The sequence below is a fragment of the Hyaena hyaena genome, unplaced genomic scaffold (genome assembly GCF_003009895.1).
Source record: "Hyaena hyaena isolate Hyena2069 unplaced genomic scaffold, ASM300989v1 scaffold_64, whole genome shotgun sequence".
NCBI lineage: Eukaryota > Metazoa > Chordata > Mammalia > Carnivora > Hyaenidae > Hyaena > Hyaena hyaena.
In genome coordinates this window covers 3462412-3474631 of record NW_024080698.1, presented here as the reverse complement: position 1 = coordinate 3474631, position 12220 = coordinate 3462412, and the positions used below count along the sequence as shown (strand labels likewise).

The window sequence follows — 12220 nt, the reverse complement described above, 5'->3', positions numbered from 1 at the left end:
TGGTGGCATAATAGTCCATTGTATACATATACCACATCTTCCTTATCCATTTGTCTACTGACCAACACTTAGGTTGCTCCAATATCTTGGCTGTTGTAAATAATGTTCCAATAAACATAGGGGTGCAAATACCTTTTCAAATTAATGCTTTCCTTTGCTTTGGGTAAATACACAGTAGTGGCATTGCTGGGTCATATAGTATTTCTATTTTTAATTTCTAGAGGAACCTCCACACTGTTTTCCTCATGGCTATACCAATTTACATTACCACCACCAGTGTACAAGGATTCCTTTTTCTCCACATCCTCACCAACACTTGTTATTTTTTGTATTTTTTTTTTAATTTTAGTCATCAAGACAGGTGTGGGGTGATACTTATTTGGTGTTGACTTGCATTTCCCTGATGATGAGTGATGTTGACCATGTGTCTGCTGGCCATCTGTATGTCTTCTTCGGAAAAATGTCTATTCAAGTCCTCTGCCCATTTTAAAATCAGGTTGTTTAGGGCATCTTTTGGTGTTGAGTTGTATAAGTTCTTTATCTATTTTGGATATTAACCCCTTACTGGATATACTATTTGCAAAAACCTTCTCTCGTTCAGTAGGTTGTCTTTTTATTGAAAAACTTTTTGTTGTCCTCCACTGTACAAAAGCCTTTTACTTGATTTTAAATAAAGGTGCTGGAGCAATTGGATATCCATAGTCCAAAAATGAAACTTCTATAGAAAGTAACTCAAATTCATCATGGGCTAAATGTAAGATGTAAAACTATGAAACTATTAGTAAAAACAAAAATAGGAGAAAACTTTGAGAATCAACAACATCCATGTATGAAAAAAATCAATAAATCAAAAAAAATCATCAAAATTAAAAACTTGTGTTCTGAGAAACTTTGTTAAGAGAATGAAAAGATAAGCTACAGACTAGGAAAATATATCTGCAAGACACATATGTGACAAAGGACTCATATCTAGAATATATCATCAACTCTTAAAACTCAACATTAAAAAAATTTTAATTAGAAAATGACCTGTCTACGGCCATACCACCCTAAACGCTCCCGATCTCGTCTGATCTCAGAAGCTAAGCAGGGTCCGGCCTGGTTTGTACTTGGATGGGAGAAAATGAGCAAAAGACATGAAGAAACATTTATTTTGCCAAAGATGATATACAGCAAATAAGCACATGAAAATATGTTCAACAAAAATAGACATTGGGGAAATATAGACTAAAAAACACAATGAAATATCACTACACGAATATTAGAACGGCCAAAACTTTTATTTACTTTTTTGTTTTTATTGAAATTCCAGTTAGTTAACATATACTGTAATATTAGTTTCAAGTGTACAATGTAGCGACTGAACACTTCCATACATCACCCTGTGCTCATCAGGACAAGCGCACTCCTTAATTGCCATGAAGAGCGGAAACTTTTAAATTTTGACAATATCAAATGCTGGTGATGATATGGAGAAACTGTCTCCCTCATATATTACTGAAGTGAATAGCACGGCCAGCCTATAAAAGTCTGGCAGTTTCTTAACAAAACTAAACTAAACTAAACAAAAAATTAAACACACACTTAACATACCACGTAGCAGTTGCATTCCTGGGCATTTATCCCAGAGGAATGAGAACTTATGGTCAGACAAAAACCTGTAAACAATTGTTCATAGCAGACTTATTTGTAATGGCCCCAAATCGGAAACTACGCAGATGTCTTTTAATGGTGACTGGCTAAACAAACAGTGGTACATCCAGACCCTGGAATACAACTGCAATAAAAAGAAACAAACCATTGCTACATGCAGTAACTTGGATGAATCTCAAAGAAATAATACCAAGCGAAAAAAATGCCAATTTCAAAAGGTCACATACTAGATGATTCCATTTATATAAACATTCTTTCCATGAGAAAATTAGAGATAGAAAACAGCCCGGTGGTTGTTAGGAGTAAAGGATGTTTGGGGTGGCAGTGTCTATACAACTATAACGGGTTAGCACGTGGGAGATCTTTGTGGTAATAAATAGTTCTGTATCTTGATTGTGGTGACAGTTACACAAATCTACACAAGTGGTAAAATTACATAGAATTATTCACACACAGCGCGTCAATGTCAAACTCCTGAATTTGATATTAAACTATAACTTTATAAGGTATAACCATTAGGAGAAACTAGGTGAAGCGTATTTGGGGTCTGTCTATATCCTCTTTGCAACTTCCTGTAACGATATCATTATTTCAGATGAAAAGTATCAATCAATCAACCAACCAACCAATCTTCCAAAAAAAAAGAGAGAGAAGGTGAAATAAAAACAATATCAGAGGAACAAAAACTGAGAAAATCTGTCACCAACAGACCTGCACTACAAATGCTTCAAAGAAATTCTTTAGGAAAAAATACCAGATGGAACTTCTAGGAAGCAAGAACATTATAAATAGTAAATATGTGGATGTAAAATGCTATTTTTTAACACTCAGTTTCTTTAAATGACAAATGACTTTTTAAGGCAATAATTATAACACTAGTGTGTGAGGTTTATGATGTATATAAAAATAAAATATATTAAAACAATAAAACCAAGGACAGGAGTGAGGGGTAAGTTGGAGTTACACTGTTACAATGTTCTTACCTTGTATGAACTTACTTAATGTAGTACAAAGCTAATTTTTGACATTCTATAGCAAATTAAGGATATAATCACTAGAGCAACCACTGAAAACAAAATGCAAACAGGCAGATGTAAAAAGCCTATTGAAATTTAAATGGAAAATCTAGAGACTACAGATAGCTTGGAAGTTAAAGACTATAAACCTATATACCACATACAAATGACGCCTAAGAAAGCTACAGTAGTTGTATCAATTATCAAAGTAAATCTCAAAACGAGGACTATCATCTGAGGTAAATATGGACATTTAAAAATTATTAAAATTTGTCAATTCATCAGAAAGATACGACACTCCTAAGCGTGTGTGTATGTGTGTATTTAGAGCTTCAAACTACATGACTAAAACTGAGAACTAAGAAATGGACAAAGCCACTAGGCAAAAATATCTCTGAAGACACAGCACATCTCTATAATACAATAAAATCAACCACCCTGAACAAATGAACATTTATAAATACTACCTAACGATTGCAGAATACACATTCAAGCGTGTATGAAATGTGCACCATAAGACAAATCTCAGTGCATTGCAAAAGATGAAAATCTTACTATGTTTTCTGACATAAATAGAAGTGAATTAGATAACAAGACACCTTTAAAAATCCTAAAATAATTGCAAATTAAACATTTCTTTTAAAAACGAATCAAAGAAAAAAGTCACAAGAGAAAAAAATATTCTGAACTCAAAAACAATGAAAATAATACCTATCAAGATTTGGATTCAGCTGAGCAATCCTTAGAGGAATTTTAAATGACTATATGAAAAGAGAAGAAAGGCTTAAAATCAATTACCCAAGTTTCCACGTTAAGCTAGAAAAAGGAGTGCATATTAACCTCAAAGTTAGTAGATAGAAATAAATAATAAAGAGCAAAGCAGATATCAATGAAACTGAAAACAAAGAATAGGGGGAAAAAACCCAAAATGTGCTTCTTTGAAAAGAGTTATGATATGCTGCTAACAAGACTTATCAAGAAAGAAGTGAGAAAAAACACAAATTATATCTGAAATGAAAGAGGGAACATCACTATAGATTCTGTAGGCATTAAAATAATTTCAAGGGAATCTTATGAAACATGCTTTGCCAATATATTAGAAATCATTGATGAAGTGGACAAACTCCTTGAAAAACAAAACTTTCCAAAATTGGCATGATGAAACAGAAAATTTGAATAGCCCTATGTCTATCACAGAAATTCATTTCTTGTCCAACTTTTCCTACAAACAAAACTTCATGCTCGGGTAAGTTTCATTGGTGAGTTCGACGAAACATTTAGAGAAGAAATTGTACCACTCATATAAAAGCACCATCAGAGCATACAGAAGGAGGGAATGCTTTCAAATCATTTTATGAGGCCAGCATAATCCTGATGCCATAGCCTGACAAGGGCATTAAAAGAAAATCACGGAGCAGCATCTTCCATGACCTTAGATTGAGAAATCCTTGACAAAATATACAGAACTGCTTTTTTTGCTAATAGTAATGACTAAATTGTAGTTATTCAAAATACAAGATAAAACTTTCCATTTGTTTCCTTATGTAGGACTCCCATAGACCCTGACTCCGGTAGCCCCTCCCCCCACCCACCAAAAGATATTTAGAAGGTATAGGACTGGCTATACCACCCCTTACAGAAGGATAAATAGGAACGCACAGCCTGAGCCCTGAAGAGCAAAGTCCCTGCCATTAGAATGGGCCTCCAGATCAGTCCATAACAAGCACACCCCCTATACCTTCCTTATCACCAGTATGGAACAAAGCTGCCAAGGGAACTGGTGAAAAATCTAAAAAAAAAGTATTATTGGCCACTCAATACATTTAGGTTTAACTAATTCAAAATTAGTGCATAAATTGGCTAATTCAAAATTAGTGCATAAAATCCAAGTAATGGAAATTGCCTTGACTGAAGGAGTGCTCCTCGAATAGGGTGTTACTAACATGTTGTTCAGGACACTCCTGCTGAGTGGGCTATCTCACACGCTGTTTAGACATTCTGTATCCCTGGTCCCCTGGGGCCTTTATTTCAGTAGCAACCCAAATCAATATGCCATTAGAAAATAAACAAAAGCAGGGCGCCTGGGTGGTTCAGTTGGTTGAGCATCTGACTCTCGATTTCAGCTCAGGTCATGACGCCAGGGTCGTGGGATCGGGCCCCACATGGGGCTCCGAGCTAAGTGTGGGGTCTACTTAATGAAGCCTAAGAAAGAGCCTGTCTCCCTCACTCCCTCTCCCTTGCTCATACTCTTGCTCTAAAATAAAATTAAAAATGTAAACAAAAAAGGAAACAAAAGCAAAAATAAAACACACCCTCACCCATTTCCAATACTCCCTGTTGGAGAGCTGTGCTACTTGGAGTTCAGGACCAATTTTCTAACCAATGTATTTAAAAACACTGGACCATCATATCACATAAGAGAGGCCATGACAGGAAAATGGCATGTTCTCCCTGAAACCATACACGGCTACTATCTTAATCAACAGCCTCTGAAGGGGTCTGCACATCCCAAGGGATGAAGAAGATGTCTACTGGGGTATGCATAACTTCTATTTATTTTTTACTTCATGTTTTAAAAGGGCAAAGAATGAAACTCAGCATTACTAATACTTAATAAGTGGGCTGATAATCATACATCTATATAACAAACATATATTGGAGATCCACGTAGAAACATTTTTTACCGATAAGGATGCGAGATAAGAACAAACTCAGAGGCATGTGGTTAGGAGGGACCTTCAGAGCTGATGCACCCCACCACCACCAAGGCTAAGGGACCAGATGCTGGTTGGGTTCTCCAACTCACAGTGATTTGTGAGTACTATACCTTCACAATGTGGGAATCCAATCTGTGACAAAATCTGTTTCAGGGTCAATCTGTTGCTCTTCAGCCCATGCAGTTGAAGCCATTCCTTGGATGAGGTGAGACTCTGCCCGGCCAAGTCTGTCTTGGTGTTGCTTACTCCCACTAGCCCCTGCAGCTGCTGCTCAGAGATGGTGGAAGATGAATCTGGGAGCTCCATCTCAGAATTAGGATCTAAATCACAGAGACCTCCTATAAGGGCAAGTGTGAAAATCAGACTTCCTGAAGACTTGGAAACAATCTAACATCAAAAAAGGATTGGTTTAATGTAAATTACAATACAACCATTAAGTGAAATTCTATCTGTTAAAATTTTTAATATAGACGTATACTTGCCAACAAAGATGCCCACATATACTTCTAAAATGTATTCATAAAATTCAATATCCCCCCCCATCCATACCCCTATACACACAGAAGAACACCTAGAAAGGTAAATGTCAACAGTGCATAGTAGTTTTAAATGTGTAGTGGAAATAGGTGTAGTTTTTGCCTTTTCCAAATTGTTTAAAATTTTACATTATTTAAACATTTCTGAAAGAGGATTTACACTCATAATCAGAAAAAATGCAAAATTCTTCCATTTTAGAAAACGAACATTTGCTTCTGAACCTTCACTACACATCGGTATTCCAATTATAATAGCACCTGACCTTTTACTTCCAAAGAGGATAAAGAGGGTAAAACCCTGAGAGGAAACATACCTATTCTGTAAGTGGAGTGTCTAACTAGGGTGAAAACCAGATTACAGCTCAGCCCAGCTCGAATACATGGGTTCACTTTCCAAATGTTTTATTTTAAAGTTGGACTTAAACATTCTGAATCATGTAGCCAGCTGTTCTGGGACCAACTGGACTCAAGGCAATATGCTACATATTAAACTTATCTAGACCCGCCTAAATATAGCTAGTGTACACAAGAGGAAAGGAGTGGCCAGACTGCAATGCAATCTTAACCCTCTCACCACAACTTCAGGCAGGGCCTGATTTACTTGAAGAGAAAGGTCTGCTTTCCTCTGTACCCAGAGTGTGAAACGCATATAAATTTGTTCCCTGGACCTTAAAACTTCAACAACAGAAATATTCCCTTTTCCCATTTCTAAAACTCCAAACACATTCCATTCAAGCCTCTGTTACAATATGAAAAATCAGTCAAATAGAGAAATCCGTTGCACAGGGGCACCTGGGTGGCTCAGTCGGTTAAGCATCCAACTTCGGCTCAGGTCATGATCTCAAGGTTCACAAATTCAACCCCCACATCAGGCTATGTGCTAACAGCTCAGAGCCTGCTTCAGATTCTGTGTTTCCCTCTCCCTCTGTCCCTCCCTTGTTTGTGCTCTTGCTCTCACTCTCAAAAATAAATAAACTTTAAAAAAATTTTAATAATCAGCTGGACATAAGCTAGGTAGTTTTGATAAAACATATTAGAAATATTATTATTAGCAATGAATGAGTTTGGCATGGATAAGCACTTGATTGGCAAGAACTATGTCCAAATAAATTACTTAGAAATCAGAATCCATTAGTAATTGTGCCTTGTTTATATACCCTCTTTTAGTTCAAGCACCTGTTTGCCCTCAAGTTCCCATTCATCTGAGCTATTAAGTTTGGGCTTCTCCTCTGACTTTAGATTCACAGAACATGAAAACAAGAACAGACTTTAACTTTCTTTTTGAGATCTGTCCAACAAAGACTGCCAGCTACAGGACTTTTAAATTTGGCTAACGGTTCCTATAGAAACAAGAAAAGGAAGCTCAGAATAAAGATTTTTTAATATCTCATCATTTCCAGTTAATCTTTCTTTTCCCTGACACACACTAACCCACCTCCTATGTTCTTCTTACTAGAGGGAGCTACCTGTCAGACGTTCAAAAGGGGACACAGCTACACAAATTGTCCTTATAAGGCTCCTAAACTGGATTTTGGAAACTTAAAGAAAATTTCAGAAGAGTCATACATTTTTATATGATTTTTCTTTTTTTTTTAATGTTTATTTATTTTTGAGAGAGAGACACACACACAGCGGGGGAGGGGCAGAGAGAGAGGGAGACACGGAATCCGAAGCAGGCTTCAGGCTCCAAGCTGTCACCCCAATGTGGGGCTCGAACTCACAAACCACAAGACCATGACCTGAGCAGAAGTCAGATGCTTAACCAACTAAGCCACCTAGGCACCCCAACACATTCTTGATCCCAAACAAAATACACCTGAGTCCACCAGCTAAGATGCATGCCCCAGTGCCTCCTGCACTCGCATGGCTTAAATTTTTTTTAATAAATATTTTTTAAAAGGTATGGTTGGCTCTATTGAATTTGAAAATCTGTATGAGTCATTCTGATTCAGATCTTGACTCGGGATTTTTTAGCCTAAGACCTCCCATATTGTCGGAAAGGAAAGCAACTGGAAAATGGAAATAATCCAAGAAATCAGGGAAGGAAAGAAAGGGCATCTCCCAACAGAAGGGATCACTTATACTCAGGCCGTAAAAGAGATACTCTGTCAGGGGCGTCTGGGTGGCTCAGTTGTTTGAGCATCCAACTTCAGCCCAGGTCTTGATCTCACGGTTTGTGAGTTCGAGCCCTGCATTGGGCTCTGCACGGACAGCTAGGAACCTGGAGGCTGCTTCAGATTCTGTGTCTCCCTCTCTCTTCCCTCCCCTGCTCGCTTTCCCTCTCGCTCTCGCTCTCTCTCTCTCTGGGAAAAATAAAAAAAAAGACATAATCTTTTTATTTAAAAAAAAAAAAAGACATAATCTGTCAGAGCAAGGGAGCCTGCCAGAGCAATGATGCCAAATGACCCGACAAAGCAACCCCTCCATGTACCGCCCACCTGCTTCCCCATCTCTAAGCTGGTCTCTAGCAGTTCTCCTGTGTGAAATCTTAGGCTCCAAGGCCCATTTCAAACTCTGTCCCCTCTATTTAGCCTCTCCTGACTCCAGACTCCTTCCCCAACCTTCTACAGCATGTTTCCAGCAAAGCTCCAACTGTGGCTTTGACACTTCACCAATATGACTTTGGGCACTTCACGTTTGTCTAGTCTAAACTAAAAGGTTCAATGACTGCAGGGACAATATGAATGTCCTCAGCACAGGGCCTTAAATACAGCAGGCATTTTGTAAGGGTGTTGAATTAAATTGATCACTCATAATTACTGAGAATACTGATTTTCCTTTTTTTTTTTAATTTTTTTTTAACGTTTGTTTTGGGGGAGAGGGGCAGAGAGGGAGACAGAAGATCTGAAGCGAACTCTGTGCTGACAGCAGAGAGCTGGATGCAGGGCTCAAACTCAGGAACCATGAGATCATGACCTGAGCTGAATTTGGACGTTTAATCAACTGAGCTACCCAGGCACCTTATTGATTTTTCAATAAGGCAGCAATTTTTCAGGTCAAACAAGGCTAAAATCAAGAAATAGCTGTCTCTTTAACAGAGACATATTATTTTTCAGGTATTACTATGTTGTTATTATTATTACTATGATTTTTCAGGATCTCTTCACCTGAGGTTATTACAAATTGGGGAACAGAGGAATCCAGAAGTAAGAAACAACAAATCCAGTTGAACACTGCCCTAAGTTTTAAAAGCTATCTCAAGAGCTAAAGTTTGGGGAAATAGGAAGGGATTTCCAAAAATGAAGGCGGAAGTATAAACAGAAAAAAAAATAGAAGAAAAAAGAGAAGTGAAAGTCTGAGCTGAAGGCAAGAGCAGGGAGGCAGAGCTCAGGGGAAACACAGAAAGGTTAAGTCAGCAGAAGTTAAAGGTTCCCCAACCAAGGGAATCAGGGGCTCCAAATGCAGCCAGCCTGTACTGCTTCTGCCAAGAGATGCCCCCCACAGTTGTTCTGAGGTAAGCACCTTGCAGAAGTTCCCATGGCCGAAGAGGTCCTACATGGTCAGAGGTAGAGGCACAATGCACTTCAAGTCCATTAATTCAGATTAAATATCTGGTATGCTTGTTTTATTATAAACACCCAAAACTTCTATATCATTGTTAGTCCTTGCTGAAAATGAAGTCTAGGTTAGGTGGATATATCTTGTGATTTATGTGAGTTTTGATTTATAATTGTTCCCAGGAAAAAGGTAGCTGGGTCAAGCCCCTTGGGTATCCTCCTGCAACTCCCCCAGAAACCCTTAATCTGCTCCTCCCTCCATTTTCCTGCTCTTAGGGAGCAAGGCTGGCCTGTGATCATCTGCTCAAATAATGTGGGCAGAGGCAAGGACAGTGAAATGGACTCGCCCACAGGTGAGAAAATGGAGCCAAGAAAAGAAGATCTAAGAATAATGACCTTTAGGAAGGTCATTGGTGAGAAGAAAGAAACCAAGAGGTCCCAAGAAGATTAAAGGAAAACTCTACCAAGTGGAAACTAAACCTAATTAAGCTTTATGCCCAATATGAAAAGAGCAAAAGAAAATAGGGCTTGTCCTAGTGAGGTGATTCTTAAAACCATGTAAGTGTAGAAGAAAGGAAGAGAGAAAGAGGATATTCCAGAACAGAAAGTTGTAGAAATCTGGATACAAGCAAATCCCTTTGTTTTGGACTATGCATGTTCTATTTCTTAAAAATAAATTTCTCCTGGGGGGGGGGGGGGTGCCGGAGTGGCTCAGTCGGTTAAACGTCCAACTCTTTATTTTGGCTCAGGTCATGATCTCTCTCTGTCTTTAAAAAATAATAAATAAATAAATATCTCCTGGTTCTTGTATTAATTCCAAAGCCTAGCGAACTTCACCTTATCACTGTTTGCCTATGGTGAGTCAGAAAGCAGGAAAGCTGGTTCTCCACCAGAGCTGCTGAGCTTCGCTGGGAGTGGGGTACAGGGGTTAGAGCTGTGCGGTAGGAGGGGTCGGGTACCTTGTGTCTCAGCCTGACCCCAGAACCACATAGTTAAGTGAACCTGGGAAGATCGTTGAGCTCTTGTGGAGAGCAATCCAAGTTGGAAGCTGCAGAATTCCAAGCTTTCCCTCCACAGCCTGCTGGAAACCTTGGCACCTCGAAGGTTCTGGCGTGGAAGGGATGGCATCCCACTTACTAGGCAATCTGTCGGATGAAAGACAAGAAGGTTCCTATTCAGCAGCCGCCCTCCCATCCTCTGGGGGCCTTCTGACCCCCTAGGGCGGGTGAGGCGCGCATCCCCCTGGTTGATAAAGCACCGACCCCGGCGGGCAAAGGGTTGGCGCTTGGCGCGAAGGATTCCAGACGTTCGACTTCTCTGTGACCCGAGAGCTAAACGCGCGGCATGTTGACCACGGCGTTGCCCGGGTTGCTCGGACGCGGCCAACCACAGCACGTCTCCCTGAGCCGGCCCCGCCCACAGAGCGTGCGCCCAGCGGAGGCGGGGCCAGCGGGCCGAAGGGGCGGGGCTCCAAGGCAAGTTCCGGGGCGAGGTGGCGATTGAGGGTGTTCGGGTTTCCTAAGGCACCCAAGGTCACCACCTCGGACCCAAAGCAAGGGCCCCACGCTAGGGGACAGGGCGGATGCCACTGTCCCCCATGCCTGCTGTTATTGGCAAACTTAACGGCGGTGAATATTTATTAGCTAAGTTAACAAGCAGATAAACACACTGACGAGCCCAGGTTAGGGGCGAGGAAGGCGCCCAAGGTGGGGGGGAGGCCAGCTCATTACATTACAATTAACTTCTGTACGTGCTTTTCAGCATGCAGCACTTACACGTGCGTAATTTTGTTTACTTTTCACCTGAACGCTGTGAAAAGCTATTTTCTTCATTTTGCGGTTGAGGGAAAGAAGCTTACAGAGGTGGAGCAATTACAGATCGCTCGGGGGTGGAGCGAATGTGAAGCTAAGACAGGTGAGACAGTGAGCTGCAGTTTTGGAGGACAGGCTGCATTTACCTAAAAGACCATTATCTATTAGATATGAGTATTCCTATAGTATTCTTTTCTCCATTCTGCTTCATTTTTAACCTTATTCTTACTGTATCAAGTAAGCAAAGAGCTCAAAATACATGCCTGTGATTTTACAGTCACTCAGAAATAAAATTGTGCTTATGAAAAGCATGTTTTAAATCCTTAATAAAAAGATCCCACAGGCAAGTATTGTTTTAGTATGTTGGGGTATTAAAGTGTGTTTTCAATTATAAAATTCAAAAAGTGACCAGATCATTTGTAGGTTTTTGAATCAAATTTCTAATAAAACATAGTTACTAATAGAACTGAACAATTCTATCTTCAACAACAAAAAAAATCTACTTCATCCACAGAGTTATTTCCTACATTCTTTTAATGCCTTCATAACTTTAAAAGTACTAAAAGGTTGCATCTCAGAGCAGAAGTCATTCCATACAATTATAAGATTGTATACCACTGACCTTGCAAAGGACACCTGCAACCACACCACCAAAAAACAAACAAAAATTCAATGGTACAAAAAACAGGTTGTGTTCAGAAAGGAAGTAGTACAACACCGACGCCCACATTTGCCAGTGCCGCAGTGATCCCTGCTGTCCACACCCTGCCAGACTAATATTGGGTCTCAGGGGTTAGAAAGAGCACACAGCATTCACACAGCCAAAGCCCTGCCTTCCATCGTCACACTAGGCACTCCTCACCTTCACCCGGTGCATTTTCCCATTCCAGGGACACTTGCCACTTACATGCAAGTAATTGCAGATGATGCTATGCTTTTGTCAATTATATGTATGTGCCTGCATGCATAAGCTCATATGAAAATGTGAAA

At 39.7% G+C, this 12220-nt stretch overlaps 1 protein-coding gene across 1 annotated transcript in view; it reads right to left on the bottom strand.

Moving 5' to 3' along the window:
* Positions 1-10729, bottom strand: part of VWA3B (von Willebrand factor A domain containing 3B) — a 201203-nt gene extending 190474 nt beyond the window's left edge. Inside the window, exons 1-2 of the mRNA XM_039232442.1 lie at positions 10422-10729; positions 5497-5724 (exon numbers count right to left, since the gene is read on the bottom strand). Coding sequence (XP_039088373.1) covers positions 5497-5692 — 196 coding nt within the window. The 5' untranslated portion in view covers positions 5693-5724; positions 10422-10729. The remainder of the gene's footprint in view (positions 1-5496; positions 5725-10421) is intronic.
* Positions 10730-12220: the final 1491 nt, after the last annotated feature.